The sequence below is a fragment of the Lampetra planeri genome, chromosome 48, assembly GCF_965212315.1.
Source record: "Lampetra planeri chromosome 48, kcLamPlan1.2.h2, whole genome shotgun sequence".
NCBI classification, from domain to species: Eukaryota; Metazoa; Chordata; class Hyperoartia; order Petromyzontiformes; family Petromyzontidae; genus Lampetra; species Lampetra planeri.
Window position 1 is genome coordinate 5214062 of NC_136154.1, and position 25822 is coordinate 5239883.

Below are 25822 nucleotides of genomic sequence, written 5' to 3' on the forward strand. Positions count from 1 at the left end.
TCGTTTATAACCGTTTAGATTCAAAATTGACAGAGACATCATTCCATGATTCAGGTATTCATTTACGTACAAATATTTAGTAAATATATCCTAAGTAATTAAATTTAAAAAAATTGGGACTATTCGTGGTCATTAACAAAACTTACATAGTTTAAATTCCAATATCCTTTAGCATGGCTATGCATGTGTTCTACAATACAAATTTATGTTGAAATTAATTCGCTCCATACGTAGCCAAGTGATATCAGTTGACGACAATGCATGTACAATCAGGCAAATACTCACAGCTCTTCTCGGTTCTTTCGGTAAAGTCACGTAGAAGGGAAATAATAAAATAATACAAATAAAACATAATAAAATAATTCTCACGACGTTTTATTTTTATTATTTTATTATTTGTTTTCTACGTGACTTTACCAAAAGAACCAAATAGATGAATCCCTGCAGTCACGAAAGCTTTAAATCGAAAAATACTCACAGCTCCTTTGAGTAACGATGGCTGACGGTTGGGAGTTGACGCCACTGTACGCTGTTACAGATATCTGGTAACTTCTACCAGGAACAACTCCAATAAAGAGCTGCGTTGTAACATTGGAGGAAAAATTGTAGGAATATGCTGCTTGTGCGTTGTAAGTTTCATTTAAGTAGACTATGTAGTAGTCAACATCTGAAATAGGAGCCACCCATGAGACTGTCATGGCTGTAGGGCTGTTGACGACGACGGTGACATTGACTTGTGGAGGAACTGCAATGTCAAATAAACATGACAGACGAATTTCAAGGGATACTTACGTGATTAACTTAAGTCACGAAAGTAGCATACAATACGTTAGATACAACGATAACCATGTATTTTATATATGTCCTTTTCTTTGTCCAACTATGTATTGATTAGGCAAGTTTGTAATTTGAATAAGGCTATTTGAAAGTGACAATTTGGGCAAACAACATTGTCATACAATGATATTAAAGTCTGGCATAGACTATAGTTGAAAATAGAATACGACGTTTCGAATGCAAGACAAGCAACCGTCATCAGGTAAAACTCAATGTGAGAGAGAGACAAAACACAGACACGGAGTCACACAGACACACAAGCAGAGACAGACAACACCGACACACAGACGGTTGCTTGTGTTGCAATCGAAACGTCGTATTCTATTTTTTTATTCATCTTCTTTCTACATGACTTCACACTTACCTTCAAATTTAGCAATATTTGGAGATCGTAATCAACCAGGCTATGCGTTAACTGTGTTAGCCAACTCTCTGTGTTGCATTGCATTACATTTCCAAAAAATGTCTAAGTTTGTTTTCTCAAACTATTTCTCTCTCTAAAATTGACCAAGCTCTCATAGGACCATTCGATCTTCTTTACCTCGGTCGCGTCGGGTGGATTCATTGACATGCTAATTTCTCTGCTCCAGCAGCTGCCCCAGCAGACCCACCTCTCTCTCTGCCCCCCCCCCCTCTCTATTTAAGGCCTCGACACAGAGGCATTGGGTCTCTGTGTGTCTATGTTGCGTGTCTCTCTGTGTGTTGGTGTTGTTTTTCTCTCTGCTTGTGTGTCTGTGTGACTCCGTGTCTGTGTTTTGTCTCTCTCTCAAATTTAGTTCTACCTGATGACGGTTGCTTGTTCTGCAATCGAAACGTCGTTTTCTATTATTTCTTTTATTTTCTTTCTACGTGACTTTACCAAAAGAACCAAAGAGTAATTCCTGCAGTCACGAAAGCTTCAAATCAAGTTTATAGTTGAAAAGTCGAGAGCATTTGCCAAAACTTCCTCAACGTTGAAAGTGTGATTTAGGGAGGGGGGGAGGCTAGTAGAGTTTGTAGGATATGTTCAGATGTAACTTACGACATGTTAGCAATGGCCATTAATTAAAGCAAATGTATTTATAACAAAGGGCACGAAATATTTTACCACTGCATGGGCCAAGTTATAATCATGTGGGCATGTGTGAGATTGTTTGCAACATTGGCCCTGATTGCCCCGTTTTTTTCATGCAATGGGACTTCACAAATTTCACCCAGCAAAATTGGAAGCAAATTGCAACATGCGTAGTGTTGTAGATTTTGAGGCAGACGACTTGTCTTTTCTTTCCGGGCCACTTTATTCACAATGTCAACGCTACAGCACTTGGTGCAGCATGCGAGATTCTGCCATGTGCCGATCGTTCGCTCTCTCACTCACCGCCTCCTGGTCTCACTCTCTGCAATCCTTGCTTCGTCCCTTCCGCTGCCGTGTCTCGCTGTCTCAGCGGGTCGTTATCATGGCAGACGCGGCGTTTAAGCGTGCCGACGTATGGACTGAGCTCACGCCCTTAGCCTATACGAGTACACAAAGGGCTACTCCCACACAGGGATATTCTAGCTGGCCTAAGCTGGTCCTGCTTCAACTTGTTATGTCTTCTGTCTAAAGCCCCTCTACCTCCGAGCTCGTTCGCTCGTCTTACATAGGCCTAATGACCCTTCCAGAACATCCTGTCTGGAAGTTTCTTCGATGTGATTGACAGGTACCAATCCCTTCAGTTCCGGTCCATGTCCTACTTTAGCCACATCAACGGTTTTCCTGCACCTGTCCACTTTCAACGTTCCACCAGCAGCGTCGTGCTGCCGTTCCCGTGGCGATGCTCGTCAACTACTTTCCCCTGGCAGTCGAGCGCGGACATGCAGCCATTATAAGCACGCGTGCGTTGTGCCACTATACATGGTTTGAGCGTAGTCTCTTATCGGAAATTTACAGATATTAGCGGAATTCCACAAAAACAGTAAACACTCTTCATGAATCTGGTGCTTTTTAATTTGCAGTTAGAGTGCATACTGTTTATACCCAAAAACCCACAGCTTGAACTATGTTCGATGTAACTATTATGTAATGTAGAATATTGTTTACCATGGGCTCAGACTGCTAAATATTATTGTATTCGAAAGTATGCAGTTAATATATATGACCAGGTTCCAAGTTGTTATTTCTAACAAGCGGTGTAGAAGTCGACATCAGAACCAAGGGCCACCCATGAGACTGTCATGGATGTCCGTGTCTTGTCAGTAAAGTTAACTTTCAGTGGAATTGTGAAATGAGATTGGCTGATTTGACAAACTTCCTCGGTTTAATTATGAATTATTCCTGTGAAATTACATTCTTTTAAAAAATAATCTTAAAATGTATCTGTTACAGATGACTTTCAGGAACGGTTAATTAATATTAAATAAGAGGCTAGTAGGGTTGTGATTTTGATTTAAAGCTTTCATGACTGCAGGGATTAATATTCTTGGTTCTTTCGGTAAAGTCACGTAGAAAGGAAACAATAAAATAATACAAATATAAAACAATACAATTATCACGACTTTTCGACTGCAACACAAGCAATCATCATCAGGTGTGAAAAACACAGCAAGAAAATTTGGAAGGATTTGATAAACCATTTTGGGTCTTAATTGATTGTGTTCACGCTTACGGTGACTTTCAGACCGCATTCAATTCTTTTCCTCTCCCCCCTCCTCTTTTCCGAACATAGATGGACTCGTCCATCTGAACAACTGCCAAAATCGCTGTCCGTGGTGCTAACCTTAAGAAAAAACCGCCACTTAAAAAAAAATGTTCTTGCTGTGTTTTTCACACCTGATGATGATTGCTTGTGTTGCAGTCGAAACGTGGTGAGAATTTGATTGTTTTATATATATTTTTTATTTTATTGTTTCCCTTCCACGTGACTTTACCGAAAGAACCAAGAATAGGGTTGTGATTCTTCAACTCGTTTTATAACTGTTTTGATTCAACATTGACAGAGGCATCATTCCATGAATGAGATATTCATATATGTACAAATATGTAGTACCACTTACTGGCGAATGGCGGTTGTTGTTGTTCAGTCTATGTATGTATGTGAGTCGATATGTGTGTGTAACTCTACGTGTGTGTGTCAGTCGATTTGTTTGTGTAACTACATGTGTGTGTCTGCCTTTTTCGCCCAGGCAACGCCGGGTACTCACCGCTAGTATATAATAAGTAGTGCGTAAATAAGTAATTAAATAATATTTTTTGGGACTATTCATGTGGTCATGAACATAACTTACACAGTTGAAATTCCAATATACATTAACATTGCTATGCATGTGTTCTACAATGCACATTTATGTTGAACTTCTTTCGCTCCCTACGTAGCCAACAGTGATTATCAGTTGGCAAAACAATGGATGTACAAACAGGCAAATACTCACAGCTCCTTTTAGTAATGATGGCTGACGGTCGGGAGTTGATGCCACTGTACGCTGTTACAGATATCTGGTAACTTCTACCAGGAACTAAACCAATAAAGCGCCGCGTTGTGACATTGGAGGAAACATTGTAGGGATATGCTACTGATGCGTAGTTTGTTTCATTTAAGTAGACTATGTAGTAGTCAACATCTGAAATAGGAGCCACCCATGAGACTGTCATGTCCGTAGAGTTGTTGATGGTGACGGTGACATTGACTTGTGGAGGAACTGAAATGTCAAATAAACATGACAGACAAATTTCAGGGGATACTTATGTGATTAACTTAAGTCACCAAAGTAGCATACAACACATTAGATCCAACGATCACCATATATTTTATATGTCCTTTTTTGTCCAACTATGTATTGACTAGACAAGTTTGTTATTTTAAAATGGATATTTGAAAGTGACAATTTGGGAAAACAAAATTGTCATACAATGAAATTAAAGTCTGGCATAAACTATAGTTTAATAGTCGAGAGCATTTGCCGAGACTTTCTCAACGTTTAAAGTGTGATTGAGGGAGGGAGGCGGTGGGGAGGAGGTTGGTGGAGTTCGCAGGATATGTTCAGATGTAACTCACTACTGATGTTAGCAATGGCCATTAATTAAACCAACTGTATTTATAACACAGGGCAAGAAAAATTGAGCCACTGCACTGGTCTAGTTATAAGCATGTGCGCATGTGCGAGATTGTTTGCCAACATTGGCCCTGATTCCTCCTCGGCGATCCCCCAGATCATGATTTTCTGCGATGTGTTTCGTGCAATGGGACTTGACAAATTTCACCCAGCAAAATGGAATGCAAATTGACACATGGATTGAGCGCAGTCGCTTATCGGAAATTTACAGATATCAGCGAAATTCCACAAAAACAGTAAACATTCTTCATGAATCTGGTGCTTTTTAAGTTGCACTTATAGTGCATAATGTTTATATCCAAAACCCACAGCTTGAACTAGGCTCGATGTAACTATTATGTAATGTAGAATATTGTTTACCATGGGCTCAGACTGCTAAATATTATGGTATTCGAAAGTATACAGTTAATATCTATGACCAGGTTCCAAGTTGCTGCTTTTAACAAGGAGGCTGTGTAGAAGTCTACATCAGAACCAAGGGCCACCCATGAGACTGTTATGAATGTCCGTGTCTTGTCAGTAAAGTTGACTTTCAGTGGACTTGTGAAACGGCAATCGGAGTGGATAAAATATTTACATGAGATTGGCTGATTTGACAAATTTCCTCGGTTTAATTATGAGTAATTCCTTGTCCATGTCACTGTACGCTGTTACAGAAGCGTCATAACTTCTACCCGGGGCCAGATCAGTAAATGCTTTTGATGTAACAGTGGAAGACACATTATAGCGCTTCACCGTTGTTCCGTTGTTAGTGTCAATTAAGTACACCATGTAGTAGTCAACTTCTGAAGACGAAGCCACCCATGAGACCATTCCGTCTTTTTTTTGGTCCAAATATGTATTCATGAGAAAAGTATGTTTTTTGTTGCAACAAAATAAGAGCCCAGTATAAGGCACAGACCGCAACAAGGTGGGGGGATACAACAATTATGTGAATTGAGGCCCTCAGTACTCCCCGGCCCATAGATGGAGAGGAGATTGGGCTCATTTACCTCCATACGTGCGAACTACGAGAGGGGGCATCGGTTATTAGATAATGAGGGGAGAATAAGGGATCTGGGACAAAGGTAGGAGGAGCCTCCACATGCCAAGTGGAGTTGTCTTTCTCAGAAGTCCCGCAGGGTGGTTACTGAATCCTGTCTAACACCAGAGGGAGGAAGGAGGGCCATACCCCAAGCGCCCATCTCATCCGCCCGACTTCCCTGCATGCACCCCCCACAACAAGCTCCACGGGGGTGGGGACCACCCGACTGAACTCTCACTCCTTACCCTGGAGCTTGTGGCTAAATGTTTTGATCACGCGAGGGTTAAGATATTACTATGCCAGAGTTAGCATGAAGAAGGCCCATGATCCCTCCCAGTTTGCCAGAGTGGCCTACACGTTGTATCCGATAAATTAAAAGAGGTCGGGTGAGGAGTCTCGAGCCAATCACTGTGGCATGTATGTAGAACTTCTTTCGTACCGTACACAGCCAACTGTCCTAATAGGTTGGTGTGAATCGTGCATGTACATTTTAAATGCAGGAACAAAGGCAGTACCACATGGTGAAACACTTTAAATACCAAATTCAGTACCGTAATACAATGTGTAAGATACACAATGTACTTGTGATATCGTTGCATACAGATTACTGTCTATATTAGATTAGTGTGAACAGTTGACCGCATCGTTACTTACAAGTGCTGTCAATGACCATATTTTACCAATATGACAAGGACCCATTGGAAGCCTCCACAGACACGAAGAGTAGTTCATTACATTAACCAGGTCAGTAAATGTTGGATTGAAACACCGTTTAGTTTTACACAGCGCTGTTTCAAATAAGGTGCTGGGCTTTATACTGCAGACATTGTTAAGGAGGTCCATTTTATCCGAACAGAGCCTCCAGGGCTTTTGTCGCTCTTAACGGAGGTCGGGTGAGGAGACTCGAGCTCATCACCGTGGCATGTATTTGTGTTGCACTTCTTTCGCACCGTACGTAGCCAACCATGCTAATCGGTTGGCTATATTGATCAAGGGAACGTGACCAACGTGTGAATCGTGCACTTGTCTATTTTTAATACAGAAACAATGGCAGCATTGTATAGTGAAACGCTTTCAATACCAAATTAAGTAATACAATGTGTAAGATACACAATATATAGTAACACAGATTAATATCAATATTAATAATCTGAACAGTTGACCGCATCGGTACTTACGAGTTCTGTCCATGACCATATCTGACCAAGTTGAGAAGGACCCATTGGAAGCCTTCACAGACACAGAGTAGTTCCTTCCAGGAACCAGGCCAGCAACTGTTGCTATGGTTGAGTTAATCTGGAATGTTATAACCAAGTTTCCACTTGCAGTCTCTCGCAAGTAGGCCCAGTAGGAGAACGATTCCGGGAGAGAAGTCGTCCCTGAGACTGTCATGGTCGTGGTAGTCTTGTTCGTGATGGTTAAAACGATGTAACTTGGCACTGCAACAGCATGGGTGATATTTTGTCAAAATAGTATTAAACATTTTACGAGAACAATTAAAAATTATGAATAGACAGACGTATTAAACACATTACTAAATATGTGGGTGTAGTGACAACGCTTTAACATACATTCATAATCTAATCATTTTGAAATGAATGGTTCTTTCAATTGTTTCTTTTGTAATATTAAAATTAACATTTCATACGAGTACTTGGAGTTAAATATTAATTGTTTAATGGATTTACGCTTGACCTATCAACTTAAAAACGTGAGAATATTGCATTGACTGTTTTTTTTTATGTTTAGATCGTATTTTCTTAACTATGAACATTTCACAAAAATTAATTGGAATGTCATCTGGACACGCATAAGATGCTGAGATTCCAGTTATGTGTTGCTGTTAGACACCTTTTTGCGTGTAAGTTATAATTTTCTCCTCGCCTGCACACATTTTCTACCTATTGAAGTTAGTTTTATCTATTCAAATAATACTCAATACATTTTACCTTCCCTAGAATTTTACCAGGTAAGACCCACTGAGCTATGTACTGTAGCTCAATGAAGTCGCTTATCACGTGGAAATTTGTTGTTGAATCCAATGTAAACCTTAAAAAATCTGTTTTAGGATAAACTTTCGAAATAATGCATGAAACACATGAAATTTACCTTAAGTGGATAAAGAATAAATGTATTGATAGCAATGGACGTAATTTTCTTGGGTATGCAATAACAAGACAACAGAACACACAGACATATTGACCAACACACATTCATTTAAGTAACCTTGCAAGCAGATGACTGAGGCATCTTCATAGTGGCTGCAGTAGTTATTCCCCCAGGGAAGATGCCGACAGTTGGAAAGCCGCGTCTCGTAACCAGAGCATTGAACTTCGTCGAGCCAGATACGACCACTGCCCAATCCAAAGTAAGCATATGACACGGCAAATGCAGTGAGCCCACAACCCAGCTGACGACACACGACCTTGGCATCCTGTGGGCTCCAGAGGTCGTCACACACCGTGCCCCACTCGCCATTGTAGAACACCTCCACACGGCCCTGACATGCGGTGGCATTCCCAGCCAGCCGAATTGACATATCTTCACCTTCCATGCAACATTAAAAAGTCACAATTAAGGGTCATGATTCTGTTCATTAATTGACACGGTATTTTTTACATTGTGCATGGTGAATGTACTGAATAAACTCATATTGACTGCAGAAGTCACATGGAATGATTACACAATATGTATACAAATATCAAATAATCGTTTCTCAAACTCACTATGCAATTCGATGCAATAATCGATGCATCATCATGTGCCTATTATGTCAGAATAAGTGGCTGAATACTCGAGGTAAATGCACTGCATTTTGCTCACTAGGCAACAATCAGAGATAGCTTTAAACGATGGTATATTGGCAGTCATGATGAGATATGCATTGACATATGTTTACCCATATGACTGAGAATAGTTGCTTAATTCATTGATAGTGTAGATTGTGGGCTTTCAGATGCGTTTCTGCAGACGTCTGGAACTCTCTTCCAATATTAGGAAGCCACTGGTACTTATGAACTTTTACATCTAGGTTGAAACCCAATTTCTTTGGAACTGCGTTTTGTTTGTTCGTTGTCCTTCTCTCGCAGGTCCGATTAGCAAAGTTGGCAACATATGTTGCGAAAGTTCAACATACATACACGCGGAGGCGTGGAATGATTTCGAATGGATCATTTACATGCAGAGGAACAACTACAACTTTACATTCAGGGGGTCAAGCCAGATAACTCTGCCAGGAGCAGCGGAGTGTATCGCCGTGATGTATTTTTCGTATTTGCCAATTGGGCATTGCATCGTTATATGTTTTATGGTCTCTGTTCCGGATGACCACAGTCACACACTGGACAGTTTAAAATTTTCCATTTGTGGATCAGGTAATGTCATGGTTTGTGCGGATGCAGCTTAGGGTGGACCATGAGCTTTGTAGAAGATCAAACCCAGGGATATTCTGAAATGGGTCTTTCACAATGTGTTTGTGAGTTATTTTAAACTCCATTCAACTCTCCAGGATTCATCAGGATGAAATTACATTATTTAAGGTGAAGCATATTGATGCAAAAGGGCTTGTGTGACTTCAACGGATGACAAGGGATGTTAATGAGATCATGATGAATGGCAAGGCGACCTTTTTTCCTCTATTTGCAGGACTTCCTGCGTGGTTGCAACTTTGCGATGGATGGGTGGGCCAGCCACGATGTTGGAGTGAACTTGAGGGTTCAAGTGATGCACCGCATTGTAGTGTTCAGTTGGTCCATACTGATGCATAGTACTCGGCTACAGAGTACACAAGAACCACCATTGATGTCCATAGCACTGGTGCTGATACTCCCCAGCTTGTGTTTTGCAGTTTATAGACCAGGTTGACCCTTGTTTTGATCTTGGTGGCTATTTCAGGTGGTCATAGAATATTATCGTAGGGTCCAGCTTCATTCAGATAGGTCAGAGTGGTGTCATGTCCCACATTGTTGCCACAGAAGGTCACTTTCAGAGTGTGCGCTGGTCTTGAATTTCTTCTGGAATATGGCCACAATGTGTATCGCATGGGCCAAAACTGGGTCACAGCAGCTGCATCCAGGCTGAAATCCCGCTTATTCTGCAGGGATCAGACTCGACAAGGGGGTGATTCTCTGGAGGATGATATTTTCCAAGAGTTTCTAGGTCGTGCACATGAGTGATAATGGCCAAAAGCTTTCCAGATTATCAGTTGGCTTGCCCAGTTTGGGTACTGCAATGACCATTGCCTCCCACCATGCTTTTGGGATTCAACCGATTTTCCTAGTTTTGGTGTACAGTTTTTCCAGGTCCCCTAGAAGCTAAGTTATGAAGGATTTTGTGGGGGGGGGGGGGGGGGGGGATACCATCTCTGTCGGCAGCCTTGTTTTTCTTCATTTCAGCCAGACCCTTCCTCACTTCCTCTGTGTTGATGGCAGTGTGGTCTTGTGAAGACAGTGAGGCCATTGCCTGGTGTAATTGACAATGGATCTCTCACTTGATGTTTTTGTCAAGCAGTCATTTTGTTTTCCAATAGTTTGGAGGCGATAGAGTTGGGCAGGACCCTTGCGGTCCAGTATTATGTTGGATTAGCAGAACCTAGGTGTCGTAGTAGTGCCCAGGCATGGTGGCTGGAGTGAGTGAAGTCCAGGATTTCAAAACTCAATCCACCGCTTACATCTGGCTTAGTCTAAAGACTCCAGCAGGGTCTATGCAACCTCTGGCTGCCCAACTGGTTGTACTGTCGGAGCAGGTCCTAGGTCTCTTTTGTCCAGCAGGAAGCTGTAAGGAGGCTAATAAAATGGTGATAGCATTCCGGTGTCGTGGGCATTCGACACGCCACTCTCTCTACAGCCTTATAATATTGGCCCCAGTCAACTTTGACTGGTTCCACCTTGGTAATCGTTTTGGACACAATCACGGGGATTTCGATGCCAATGTGGACAATTATGGGCCTATGGTGACTTTTGGGGAAGCTTGGAAGTATTTTGCAGGATCGGTGAAGTATGCTCCCACTTTGATTCTTGGAAACGATGGTGCTATGCAATGGAACACTACATATATAAAGCTTTTCATTAAACTTGATTTGAAGCTTTCGTGACTGCAGGAATCCATACTCTCTGGTTCTTTCGGTAAAGTCACGTAGGTTAAAATAATAATAAAAGAAAATAAACACGACGTTTTGGTCGCAACACAAGCGTCCGTCTTCAGGTGTTACAGTTTTACACGTAGCCTTTTTCATCAACATCAGCCATGATCATTCTACTTCTGGATGAAGGCTTCCCCAAGACATCAGCATCCCTGATGATTCTGTAATGTAACAGCCCATCTAGCTCCTACAACGAACTGATTTCATCACTCCATCTCCCAGGTGCATACACTCTCAGGCACGTTTCCTCCTATTGATGCCACTCAACCACTGGCCGTCATCCCTTCTAATGACATGTCCTGTCTCTTGGTGTAATCCCAGCATGCAATTCTTCGAGTCTTTGAGCACTTTTAATCTTACGTGCGTTCATTATTTTATCATAATCTAGATCTGCCTTCAAAAGCTTCCTTATGTATAATTCTCTAATGTGTTTTAGTTGCACGTCTCCAAAAGATATTTAACATTGGTTAGCAATTGCCAACACACCTGGATTCTATGTATGGTGATTGCTCTTGCTTGGGAAAACGTGTTTCGTCTGTGGTGCTCACCGAAATAATTGTCTGAATATAAACAATGCATATACTTACTGGTTATGCTCGTGACAATGTCTGACGGTTGGGAGTTGTTGCCACTGTACGCGGTTACAGACGCGTTATAACTTCTACCAGGGACAAGATTAGTAAATGCTCGTGTTGTAATGTTGGAGTACAAATTGAAGCTCATCACTGCTGTTGCATTGTACGTTTCACTTAAGTATACCACGTAGTAGTCCACATCTGAAATAGGAGCCACCCATGAGACCGTCATGGCTGTAGGACTGTTGACGATGACGGTGACAATGACTTGTGGAGGAACTGCAATGTCAAATAAACATGAAACAGAAGAATGTCAAGGGATAATTAAATGATTAACTTCATTCACTAAAGTAGCATACAACACACTAGATACAACGATCACCATATATTTTGTATATATGCCCTCTTGTTTGTCCAACTATGTGTTGATTGGAAAAGTATGTAATTTGAAAACGGATATTTAAAAGTGACAATTGAGGCAAACATCATTTTCCATATAATACTATGAAAATAAAGGCTGGCTTCGCCTGTAGTGTAGTTTAAAAGTCAGTATTTGCAGGAACATTTGCTAAAACCTAATTATCATGGTCAATGAAAGACGGTGAATGGGGGAGGTGGGTCACGCAGGATTGGTTCAAACTTAACTCACGACTAATGTTAACAATCGACCTTAATTTACGTGAGTACATACTATGCATTATGTAAGGATTACATTATGTAAGTATTACATATCAAATTTAGTTCACCATGGGCTCCAACCATAATATATCCTGGTATTTGAACATATATAGTTCTTATATTCGACCTTGTTAAAAGTTGCTGTTTCTTTGTTACACGTAGGCTTTCACGACCAATAAAATTCATTATAAATATTTTTTGAGATCTTTGCTTATTTTTAAATAGCAATTAGGCTGCATATGTCGAGGTAATTTTTCGGTCATTACACATTTCACAAATACATTTTCTATTCATAAAGTTACAATTTGCAAGTATAGAAGGCTGGTTTTAAATGCTCATGAAATGGTTTTCAATGACATGTTTGATACGTATATATGCCGTTTAAAGGTTCATAATGAACGTTTTTTGGTTAGATCGCATTATAATTTATAAATGTGTCGAAACCCTCCACCACCCGATACGGCAAATCAGTAAGGGATTTATCACGTAAACAAAATGCCAAAGAGTTTACTATTTCAGTCGACCGGTGTGTGAAGAGTGAATCCACAACATTTACAATTTTAGTGCGATGTTTCGCTGGAAATTGCACCCAGCATCATCAGGCGATTTGCCAGAATAGTGAAGCCATCCACCTGCTTCCGGTCTTAACATTGACAGAGGCATCATTCCATGATTGCGGTATTCATGTCTGTATGGATATTTAGTGAATTTGTCCTTTGTTGTTAGTAAATAGGCAATTAAATAAGTACAATTTGAGAAATGTCACGTGAAAATAATACATAGTTCCAATTCGAATATCCATTCACATGGCTCATGTGATCACATCATATTTATTCCTCTATTCAAGAACGTACAGGAGGATTTATCCACAACCCTGGCTGTCGTCTGATGATGCTATTTGTAATTACTGGTGAAACGTCGTTCTTGAATTGTAAATGTTGTGGATTTACTTTCCAATACCCGAATGTACTACACTAGTGTAGTGACATGAAATGGTTTACTACGTAGCATAGTGCTGGCTGCTGGTAGGGAAGGGGATCTGCAGAGTGAAGCAGCACTGATTGATAGCAGGCCACGTGATAGACCCGATAATAATCTAGGGTAAAGGTTACAAAGGGACGCGTCGAGAGCCCGCTCGTAAGTTTACGAAGGGGAGCGTGGCTGGGGCGGAATGAGGCCATGCTAACAGGATTAAAGGGGACCCTGAGTGAAGGCTCGGGGCCGCCGTCGTTGGAGTGAGATCCCCTCGTCGTCGCTGCTATCGCCTTGGCCGCTTTCGTTTCGTGCCTTCGTCACCTGTCGTCGTCCACTTGATAATTGTGCTGCTAGTAGTAGTTGGCTGTCTTAGCTCAGCACCGTCAGTGTCAGATGGCTAGCTTTGTGTTGTAGGATAACAACCAGTATAGCGTTGCGTTTAAGCGAGTGACAGAGCGTTGTGTAACAGTGCAGAGTGTGTAACAGTGTGCTCGGTGTTAATTAAAGAGTTGCCTCCAAGAGTTACGTCTCCAAGTCAGTCACTACGCTAGCAACGAATTGGCATGTTCTGTTTACGTGACAAACCTTACTAATTGGCTGTGTCAGGTGGTGGTGGGTTTAACTACCCATTTGAATTTACACAATCTAGCCCAAAAAAACGGTTATGTCCTCAACTTAAGCCACAAAACTGGCATATAACACATTATATCCAACGATCACCATATATTTTCTATATGCCCTCTTTTTCATCCAAATATATATAGATGATAAAAGTACGTGTTTTATTTGCAACAAAACAAGAGCTCACGTGAACGTAACCAACGTGTGAATCGTGTATTTGTCTGTTTTAAATACAGAAATAATGGTAGCATTGCATGGTGAAACCCTTGCAATATCAAATTAAGTAATACAATATGTAAGATACACAATGCACTTATATATAGTGATATAAAGTACCATACAAAGATTAATGTTTATATTAATATAGTTTGAACAGTTGACTTCATCGGTACCTCACAAGATCTGTCCATAACCATATCTGACCACGTTTAGAAGGATGTATTGGAAGCCTCCACACATGGATAATTCCATGATTGAGGTATTCATTTCTGTATAATCACTGAGTAAATATATACTATGTTGTTCGTGAACAAGTGATTAAATAAGTAAATATTTGGACAAAATTCTAACGAAAATAAAACCTACAATCCAAATTATAATTCTCTCAACATGGCTGCACACATTTCTATAACGCAAATAACAATAAATATATAAACATGTAAATACTCACAGCTCCTTTTAGTAATGATGGCTGATGATTGGGAGTTGATGCCACTGTCCGCTGTTACAGATATCTGGTAACTTCTACCAGGAACAAAACCAATTAAGCGCTGCATTGTAACATTGGAGGAAAAATTGAAGTGATGTGCTACTGATGCGTTGTTAGTTTCATTTAAGTAGACTATGTAGTAGTCAACATCTGAAATAGGAGCCACCCATGATACCGTCATGGCTGTAGGGCTGTTGACGATGACGGTGACATTGACTTTTGGAGGCACTGCAATGTCAAATAAAATGATTGAGAGTCGAAGTGAAAGGGCGAATTACGTCATTAACTTATGCCACTAAAGTGGCATATAACACATACATTACCACAATCACCATATATTTAGTATATGCCCTCTTATTTTGGTCCAACTATGTATTGATGATAAAAGTACGTGTTTTATTTTCAACAAAACAAAAGCCCAGTATAAGGCACGGACCGTAACAAGGTGGGGGCGGGGGGGGGGGTACAAAAATTACGTGGATTGAGACCCTCAATACCCCTGGGTCAATAGATGGGGATGAGATTGGGCTCACTAGCCCACACACATGCGGACTACGAGAGGTAGCATCGGTTATTAGTATATGGTGAGGGGAGAGCAACGGATCCGGGACAAAAGTTGGGGGAGCCTCCACATGCCAAGTGGAGTTGTCATAACAAAGCCCCGCAGGGCGGTGACTGAATCCACGTCTATCCGCAGAGGGGGGTAGGAGGGCAATACCAACCTTCCTGCATGCACACCCCACAACAAGCTCCACGGTGGTGGGAACCGCCCGACTCCGAACTCACTCCTTATCCTCGTGTTTTGTGTTCTGATCACACGATGGCTAAAAGATAACTGTGCCAGAGTTTTCATGAAGAAGGCCCATGATCCCTGCAGTTTGCCAGTGGCCTACCCAGGCATAATGTCAAGGGTTTACAGTAAAGCGGACTAAAATTTTAATACGCCGTTTAGTTTCAGGCCCCACAGTGCTGTTTCAATTGATGGTCTGGGCTTTATACCGCAGACATTGATAAGGAGGTTCGTTATATCCGAGTAACGGAGGTCGGGGTGAGGAGTGTATGTATGTAGAACTTCTTTGGCACTGTACGTAGCCAATCATGATAAACATGTGAATCGTGCATTGTGTCTATTTTACATGCAGAGACAATAGCAGCATCACATGGTGGTAAAACGTTTTCAATACCAAATTAAGTAATACAACATGTAAAATATAAATACGCTTTTATATATAGTGATATTTAGTAGGATACACACATTTCTGTCTATTTTAATATAGTTCGAACAGTTGACCACATTGGTACTTACAAGTTCTGTCCGTGACCACATCTGACTCATATTTAAAGGTTGAATTGGAAGCCTCCACAGACACAGAGTAGTTCCTTCCAGGAACCAAGCCAGTAAATGTTGTCACGTTTGAGTAAATCTGGAATGTTGTAACCAAGTTTCCACTCGCAGTCTCTTGCAAGTAGGCCGAGTAGGAGAACAATTCCGGGAGAGAAGTCGTCCATGAGACTGTCATGGTCGTGGTAGTCTTGCTGGTGATGGTTAAAACGATGTAACTTGGCACTGCAACAGGCATGGGTGACAATTTATCAAGATAGTATTCACTTATTTTAAGAGAAAATGTTCAAATTATTAATAGACAGACGAATTTAATTTTTTTTAAACTGTGGATGTAGTGACCACCCTTTATGAAAGTATATAAATCTAATCATTTTGAAAGGAAGTTGTTTTTAAATTGTTTCATTTGTAATATTAAATGAACAATTCCTATTAGTACCTGGAGTTGAATATTCATTGTTTAATGGATTTACTATTCACTTTTAAATAAAAAAAAAAACGTGAGAATATTGTATTGAATGAATATTTGATGTATATTTTGTATTTTTTAGGTAGAAAAATTAACATTTCACAAAAAAATATTGGGAATATCTGAACACGCATAGAATGCTGAGATTCCAGTTACGTGTTGCTGTTAGACGCATTTTGCGTGTAAGTTATTATTTTCTTCTGGCCTGCACTCATTTTCTGCCTATTGAAGTTAGTTTTATCTATTCAAATGATAATTAATTTTACATTCATTATTTTACCAGGTAAGACTCACTGAGCTATGTAGTGTAGATCTTCTTCAGAAGTAACCGAGCCAAAAAATATAGCTCAATGAAGTGACTTTTCAAATGGAAATTTGTTGTTGAATCCAATTTAAACTTCCAAATATCAGTTTTAGGATACATTTTCGAAATAATGCATGAAACACATATATGAAATTGATCTTAAGTGGATAAAGAATGCATTTCTTGATAGCAATGAACGTCATTTTCTTGGGAATGTAATAACAAGACAAGAGAGCACACAGACTTATTGACCAACACACATTCATTTAAGTAACCTTGCAAGCAGATGACCGAGGCATCTTCATCGTGGCCGCAGTTGTGTGTCCCCCAAGGAAGATGACTACAGTCGGAGAGCTGAGTCTCGTAACCAGAGCACTTAACATCGTCAAGCAAGATACGGCCACTGCCCAATCCAAAGTAAGCATATGACACGGCAAAGCCAGTGAGCCCACAACCCAGCTGCCGACACACGACCTTGGCATCCTGTGCGCTCCAAAAGTCGTCACACACCGTGCCCCACTCGCCATTGTAGAACACCTCCACCCGGCCCTGACATGTGGTGGTATTACCAGCCAAGCGAATTGCCATATCTAATTTAAACAAACACACACACAAATGGAGACCGACATTTAACAATTCGCCTACCATGCAATGTTAGAAATGGTCACAATTCTGTTCAATAATTGATGTTTTTTTGTTTTACAATATTCATAGTGAATGTAGTGAATAAAGCACTCGTAAAATGTTTTTTTGGGTTAGATCGCGTAAACAGAAATGTGTGGTTAACCCACCACTACCCGATAGCCAATTAGTAAGGTTTGTGACGTTAACAAAACATGCCAATTACTTACCTAGTTCAGCATAATGGTTGTGCGTTGGAGAGTAAACCCACAACACTTAGAATTTGAATACGAATTGAATTCTGGCATAATCGGCTAAAGAAGCTGGTTGCAATTGCCAGTGAAACGTACTCAAAATTGGGGGGGGGGGGGGAAATAACTAAAATAATTATAAACTCTGAATCGTGTTTCCATCCAACTGTAAGTCACTCACTTGTTTGGGCGTTCACTTCGCCATAATAGTTGCTGAAGCCGACGCAGCCGAGTGTGACACGGATTCTGTACGACCTGCCAGGAACCAGCTCCGTGAATGTGAAGTTGTAGGCGCTCCCATCTGTGCTGAAGTTTGAGGATGCGTTTTGAACGTTGTCGTACAATTCGAAGGTGTAGCTGTTGACGTAGCTGTTGTTTGTCCATGTGATTGTGATGCTTGTGTTACTCGTCTTGCCGACCTGCAATCCTTCAAGTAAAATTGTATCAATGTACACGTGTCTTTAATGTACAACGTTCTTGTAACGTGCATCCCTTTGTCAACCCTCTGGTGCATGAAAGCCTCTCCACGCTGAACTGGACATTAAGGTTTTACTATACCTTGCCACGCTGGTCTTTGTTTTATAATGCACATGTCAGTTACTCTGAGGATACTGTTGGGGGGAATGGGGGCTACCATTTTAATGGTAACATTGGAGAAACTGGTACGTTTTGCTATTATGAGGGATGGTGCCTTACCATCAGCCTCACTAAAAAACCACTTGCTTGGGCATTTTATGTCAACAAATACAGTCTCTCCTGAAAAACACTACGTATTGAATAAATATCGCGTTATAATAAAATAACATAGGGCAAAGTACCGTCCGCGATAACACGTGAGATGTGTATGCAAGCAGAACAAAGAAGCATCCAACATCTAGAAGCATCCAGCAGCATCCCAATGTCTTGTGTGATGCTACAACGAGGCAGCAGTACAACCGCTTATTCCCAGTCGTGCGATGTATTTCCATCCACTTGATCGTGTTATCCAACTCACATCCACGTTATAAAAAATGTTTCCATGATAAATTTGTCAAGTAGCTCTCTCAACAACTCAACACATAACTGCGAGTGACTATGTACACTTGGGTATTGATACAACACTTCTTCTGAGATAACATAGCTCCCAATCATAAGGCGCCTCGCAGACGATGGAAACGACCCGATCCAAGGCGACGGCGATGGCAGTTCCCCACAACAAGCAGCCCCAAGCCTCCACTCACGCTGCTATTTATGCTCGCCTGCTCCGGCCACACCCTAAGCCTAAATCGACCTCACCGCACCTGGCCCTGCCACTCACGTCCTTCTCACACTTCCCCGCCATTGGATCCCGTCTCATGAATCCTCATTAACTTGTCCATTAGCAACACTTCTCCGCATTGGATCCCGGCGCATGAATCCTCATTAACTCGTCCTTCTCTGCCTTTAGCTCCCGTCACATCCATTCGAAACCATGGTCCCGGTAGCTCGTCCATTAGTAACCATGGTCCCAGGGAGCCACACTGTCCCGCTATCACTCCGCACAGTCATTACATCATGCCCCCCCTTTAAAAAAAAATAGCCGTCCTCGGCTAACACAATTTCAGACAATATCTATCTAGGTCGAATCACCCATTTAACACAACACATACCAATCGTTTGAGAATTGAAAAAACAACTTACATTTCTAGAACCCCAATGCAGACAACCGCAACCAACCCCATAACACAACAATAACGCCAAAACCTGAACAACACAGGGACGCAACCTATGCGATCATCCCGCAAGCCACGGACATTTCGAATATTAGGACGCCCACAACACAACAAACAACAACATCACGGTGATCCGTCAGCGAAATGTCCAGTACTTGAAGTCGGTACTTCTCCCCGGGCAGATTTGTGGCCGTCAATGGCCAAGAGGTTTTACACTCAAGCCCGGAGGGGGTTTTGAGGTCTTCGGGCACTTCTGACACCAGGAATCCACAACTGGGGGTAGAACACACATCCTTCGGCGTCCGATTACTCCGGCCCACCGGCCTGGCCTATCCGACACCCCATACCCCGACTGCAGAACACTGGGGATGAATGATGCAAGACTAAGACAACATACTGCTCCAAGCACAACTTATGGCAACTCAGCAGCAACATCTCACTCGCCCTTGCCCGTACCGCAGCCGTCCAACTTCACAACCTCCACCGGCCCTTTACCTGGCCGGTGCAAATTTCGGGGACTAAAGCAATGGCACTCCGTAACCGACTCAGCCATGCTTTATCCCGTACTACACCTCCTCTGACTCACACACTCCAACACATCACAGTATCTGACTATTTACAGACAAGGAAGGTTTTTCCCTTCCTGAGGCCGGACCCCATCCACCCCCCCCCCTAGGGGCGAATTTTCACGGCCAACATTCCCTCAACAGGAACCGCATGCACCCCAAACAACTTAGTATTAATGCCACAACTCACCCTTCCATGCTTTTCAGCATGTGTCCTTATTCACTCCCGTCTCAACACTCGGCCCAAATCCGTCGCATTCCACTAACCTCTTTCAGAAATATTCCTTTCGTCTGAACCCCCGCAATTTCTGTATCCCCGAATAGGATCTGCAGGAACGGTTCCCCCATCCACTCGATAATGATAGCACCCAGAGCGGTACGAGTCCGCGGCCCTTTTTGCTTCCAGACAGCCCAAGGAGAACCCCCATCTCCTGCCAGCCAGGTCTCCCCATTCGCTACAACGTAATGGGACCACTATCCCTGTGCTCTGCGATCCTCCGGCCCACTATTCCAGATGCGCCACGGAGGGCCTCGACTTCAGGGCCGTCAGATAGGGCCTACTGTTCCTGACGCGCCCCGGAGGGTCTCAACCTCCGGGCCGCCCGATCAAGTATCTTGCTTCAGACGCACCACGGAGGGTCTCGACCTCTGGTCCGTCAGGTTTAGCCATCTGTCGCCACATGATGGGATCATCACTCCCCAGTAGTGAGCCCACAGCCCACAGCTCTAGATGTGCCACGGAGGGTCTCGACCTCCGGCCCATCAGGTCAAACCATAACTCTCGTGTCAGGCTGATCCCCAACAATTACCTGAACTCACTACTGCTGGCCTATGGGGGGTGGGGGGATCCTCGTAACATTCGTGCCCCCACTCCCCCGGCATCGAAACACATCCTGGACATGCAACAATTGCAGGGGCATCCTGGTCAGGATCTGTGCCCCAGAAATAGGCCACAGCCAGCATCCCAAATCCAATTACTGGCACCACAATTCTCACTTCCCCTATTCTGATACAGGCTACGATGCTCCCATTCCTTCATAAGCCCTACACACAATCACCACAGCAAACTCCACGATCCCTTAATCTAAAACCAAACTCCACAATCCCTTAATCTGAAACCACAATTCAAGGCACTCATCTCACAACACACAATTAATAATTTCACCCCATACACAACATATACAATTCCCAATGAACCAGCTACAGACCCTACACTACTCGGCCCACCAAGTCGCCACTGCGTGACCGAGTTCGGCTTCTACGCATCCCCGATGACCCTGATGCATGAGGTGATTTTTTAGCAGTCGGGTGTCTGGTGCATCGCGACTCGCCTGGGCTGGGCCGTAGCTGTCGACAAGGCGGTGGAAGCAGGGGGCTCCATGATGTCCCCATGACACTTGGCATCCCCATCACAAAGGGTCAAAGCTGGCTGCAGCGGAGCAGGCGAGCCAGGGCACCCGCGACGAAGGCACCAAATTGGACCGGGATCGCCACTTCCGGAGCCATCCCAGCGTACCCCATTGCCGCCCGGCCCCTCCGCAATCTGCCACCGTCATTCCCCCCTGAAGACTCCTCTTCTTCCTCCAATGGCTCCACAACAATCTTGGATGATCGGCCAGTCCCTCCTTCCCAGAGTCGGGATAATCCGCTCCATGCAGCCCCCAAGTCCATCCTTGTAGGGCCTCCCCCGCTTACCAGCACCCCTCGGCAGATTGTAAACAGCTGACATTTCCTTGTAGGCATCCTGGAGCGTGGATCTCCTCTCCTCCCGGATAGCCCAGAACACCGTGAGGCCCTCATCGTCCATAGCTGTAGGCAAAGCAGATAGCGCCTCTTCTTCCATCCAGCCGACAGACTGGTACACTGCTCCAAACCAGTGGGTAAAGGCACTCCAGTCTTCCCCCGCCGCCGTAAATTATTTAATTAATGTCAACCATCGTGGTGCTCGATGGCTCCTCACTTCGCTGTCTGAGACGACACCGTCATCACTGCCTCCTGCACAGACTTCAAAATGGCGGCCTTTGGCTGTGTCTCCACCCGCGAATTGGCAGCCCCCGACTGCGGGAACCCCGATCGCAGGCGGACACTCCACCATCCATGCCCGACTTTGCGGCTCGTCCCCGGCCGCATCGGCTTCCGAAGTCGCCACTCTCTTCTTCAACGTCATGTCAGCTACAGTCAACCGGAGCAAATCTGCCTCTGCCATCAGGGCTCAGCACTTCTCCGACGCAGGTGCCGCATCCTCTGCACCCTCGGGCTTCGTCACCGGGCTCCCGGCTCCCGGGGCAGCTGGGCGAACTCCATGGCCGTCCCACTTCTCCTTCTCTGAAGATGCTACACGTGGGTTCTTACTATTTACCATCTTCGGCATTTTAAAAATAGTTACTTCTGACATCACTGTAATGTAGCTCTGAGAGACGCTGTCTTGTTTTATGTATATTTATCATGAATAAAGTCCAACAACAACTCAACACATAACTGCGAGTGACTATGTACACTTGGGTATTGATACAACACTCTTCTTCTGAGATAACATAGCTTCCAATGTTAAGGAGACTCGCAGACGACCCGATCAAAGGGGATGGCGATGGCAGTTCCCCACAACAAGCAGCCCCAAGCCTCGCTCATGCTGCTATTTATGCTCGCCCACTCCGGTCACACCCTAAACCTCAATCCTCCTCACCGCACCTGGCCCTGCCACTCACGTCCTTCTCACACTTCCCCGCCATTGGATCCCGGCTCATGAATCCTCATTAACTAGTCCTTCCTCGCCATTGGCTCCCATCTCATTAATAGCTCGTCCATTAGTACCCATGGTCCCGGGGAGCCACACTGTCCCGCTATCGCTCTGCACTGTCATTACACGTTAATCGCAATATATCCAATTCGCGTTATGAAAACAGCACACGTTACAGAAGAACAGACTATACTCTACCCCACAACTTTCCCCATGAGTGAAGGGGTAGTTGTGCAGGGAGTGGAGGGTTGCCAAAATCGGCTTCTGTGGAAGAAACTCATGAAGAATACTACTACGGAATTGTAGACAGTCGCTCTCCAAAAACAATGCAAGGCAGAGGAGTAATACTCACAATGAGTAAAGGACCAGATGGCTAAATAACAGCAAGTTCGCAGTTGGAGGGGGGTGGGGTCACAGGTGGTGCATCCGCAAAGAAGTTCAACATACATACATCCTCAAGCAAACCTCCCATAGTTGCTGGGTCTGTCCCACGACCTCCTGCCAGTGAAGCTTCAACACTTCTTGTGACCTCTATGTGTATCTCTCTGTGCTTTGTTTTGCTTTGTCTATTCGCGTGTGTCTCTGTATATCTTCTTGTCTCTGTTTCTCTGTGGTTGTTTCTTTGACTCTGTGCCTGCATGTCTGTCTCTCCAGTCCGTCCCATCATATCCGTCTCTGTCTCTATGTCGACTCTCTCCTTCCCCTGCACGTCGATAAGCATGGTTGGCTACGTAGGTGCGAATAAAGTTCAACATACAGGTCTCAGAATACACAGGCTTAAGAGTACGCAGATCCACTCATACGTGACCGACCCCGATTCATTCTGACACTTGTGACTTGTACTAGTGTGACACGCATGGGGCAGGAAGCGAGTCAAATCATCCCCGCCATCACGCGAACATGTATTTGAGGGCATATATCTGTATCGCTCGCTCAAAAAATTAGTCCAAAAAAATTGTGTTCTATCTGATCTGGATGCTACCGATTATTAGTGAATCATTTACTGTACAGTTCTGTACTCTATAAAAAAAAATGTGGAGTGACTAACTTGGAGACGATTTAACTTGGAGGTACTTCTTTTTTTAATGAGCACCATCGGATTATACAGACCCTACATGGGTACACACTCTATAGTCGCTCACCTATACACAACGCTGCGTGGGTTGCTAGCCTATACAAATACTAACAGTCTAACACTGACGGCGCTGAACCAAGACAGCCAACAACTATCTAGCAGCGCAATATTGAGTGAAGACGACAGCGACGATGGCGACGAGACAACAGCAATGATGGCGACAATCTTGAACAACATGACAGAGATCCCACTCCAACGACAGCCCCGAGCATGGCCTCGCTCAGCCCGGCCACGCCCCCTTTCTGGAATCTACTAGCAGGTTCCTGAGGCTTCTCGATGGGCCCCCCTTTATGACCTTTCCCCTAGATGTCCCCCTCTCATGTCTATCATAGCCTGCTGACGTCAGTACTGCTGTACACCGTAGTTCCCCTTTTTCGCCAGCAGCCAGCACTATGCCACTACATCATACCCCCCCCCCTCCGTGCAGAAACACAGCTTCTGGAAGAAACGCAGATCAGCTGAAAGCCACAGCCTGGCTCATGGCAGTGGCCACTCGAAGGACGACTTGCCTAGTCTGGCTTGCCTCTGATGAAAAGACGCCCTCGCCAAGGCCAGCAGCGCGCTTTAGAAGGCAAGAGGTGTCTCGGCCTCCCCCCACCTCCGCAGCACAAACCGTCAGCGGGCATTGAAAATGGCGGCCGAGCGCATGCCTGAGGCAGAGTCGCAGAGCCTCCTCATCAGACCACCCGATCAATGCACAGGCCGCCCCGAAGTGGCGCTGAAACACCATCACATTGCCTCCTGCCCCCACCAACTCACGGAGGGTAGGCAGGCACTCCCGTGGAAGCCGCAGATGGCATCTTGAATTTGGCGGGAACCAGTTCCTGCTATGCCAACAATATGGCAGCCACTTGCTGCGCCGCGCCCGTGGTGGGTGAAATGGCGGCCGCTTGCGTGGGCGAGAAACTCGCCAGTTCCCGCGCTGGTGCGGCGGTGGAAGGTGAGCCATCCACCAACAGCTCTGCAGGTGCTGCAGCCTCGGGACAGATGACCGGGGTCCCAGATCCCGGGGCTGTCGAGGGGATGATGTCCCCGTGGTCCTCGTCTTCCGAGAACACTACCGGTGAGTTCTTCCTTTTCCCCACTTTTGACATGACGAAATTTCTTTTTCTTAGCACTTTTAACGCCAAATGTAGTGACTAACTCGGAGACAATGAGACTTGGAGGCACCTCTTTTATTTAACGAGAACTTTCGGATTATACACACCTACATGGGTTCACACTCTACAGTCACCCACCTATACACAACGATACGTGGGTTGCTAGCCTATACAAAACACTAACCGTCTAACACTAACTGCACTGAACCAAGACAGCCAACAACTATCTAGCAGCACAATATCGAGTGAAGGCGACAGCGACGATGGCAACGAAACTACAGCGACAAAGGCGACGATCTCGAACAGCACATCAGGGATTCCACTCCAACGACAGCCCCGAGGTCTCTCACAGGGGCCCCTATTATACTCTCAGCGTGGCCTCGCTCCACCCTGGCCACGCCCCCTCTCTGGAATCTACTAGCGGGTTCCCGAGGATTTCCCGATGGGCCCCACTCTGTGACCTTTTTCCTAGATGTCCCCCTCTCATGTCTATCGTAGCCTGCTGACGTCAGTACTGCTGTACACCGCAGGTCCCATTTTTCTCCAGCAGCTAGCTCTATTCCACTACACATGTATTTGCATTATATTAATTGTATATACCTTACATTTTATATCTACACTCGTATAGGAGTACCACAACTTATGCAAATTCGGGCTTACGTGGGGATACACAGAACCTAACCCCCACCACGTACTTTGAGCCCTTACTTTACATACATATATGTATGTCTCTTTGTGTTTGTCTATAACTATATGTGCCTTTCTCTTCTTGTTGCTGTGTGCCTCTCTGCCCATGTATCCCATACCTCACCCGCCATAGTACACCTGTACCCTACCCAACCCCCTCCAAAATAGTGCAGAGGAAACGTTTGAATCATGATTTTTAGTGCAACTAATTTAGAGCATACCTGATATCGAACAACCATTTGCAACTCTTGTGACCTAGGAAAAAAAAAATCACACGATGAAATGTATCTTA

At 44.0% G+C, this 25822-nt stretch overlaps 1 protein-coding gene across 1 annotated transcript in view; it reads right to left on the reverse strand.

Moving 5' to 3' along the window:
• LOC144733725 (receptor-type tyrosine-protein phosphatase beta-like) overlaps positions 1–21678 on the reverse strand; it is a 36981-nt gene extending 15303 nt beyond the window's left edge. The window contains exons 1-10 of the mRNA XM_078615749.1: positions 21567–21678; positions 17796–18041; positions 17018–17332; positions 15934–16194; positions 14589–14855; positions 11657–11923; positions 8156–8476; positions 7108–7368; positions 4225–4491; positions 479–745 (exon numbers count right to left, since the gene is read on the reverse strand). Of these exons, the coding sequence (XP_078471875.1) occupies positions 479–745; positions 4225–4491; positions 7108–7368; positions 8156–8476; positions 11657–11923; positions 14589–14855; positions 15934–16194; positions 17018–17332; positions 17796–18041; positions 21567–21678 (2584 nt within the window). The remainder of the gene's footprint in view (positions 1–478; positions 746–4224; positions 4492–7107; positions 7369–8155; positions 8477–11656; positions 11924–14588; positions 14856–15933; positions 16195–17017; positions 17333–17795; positions 18042–21566) is intronic.
• Between the last annotated feature and the right edge of the window lie 4144 nt (positions 21679–25822).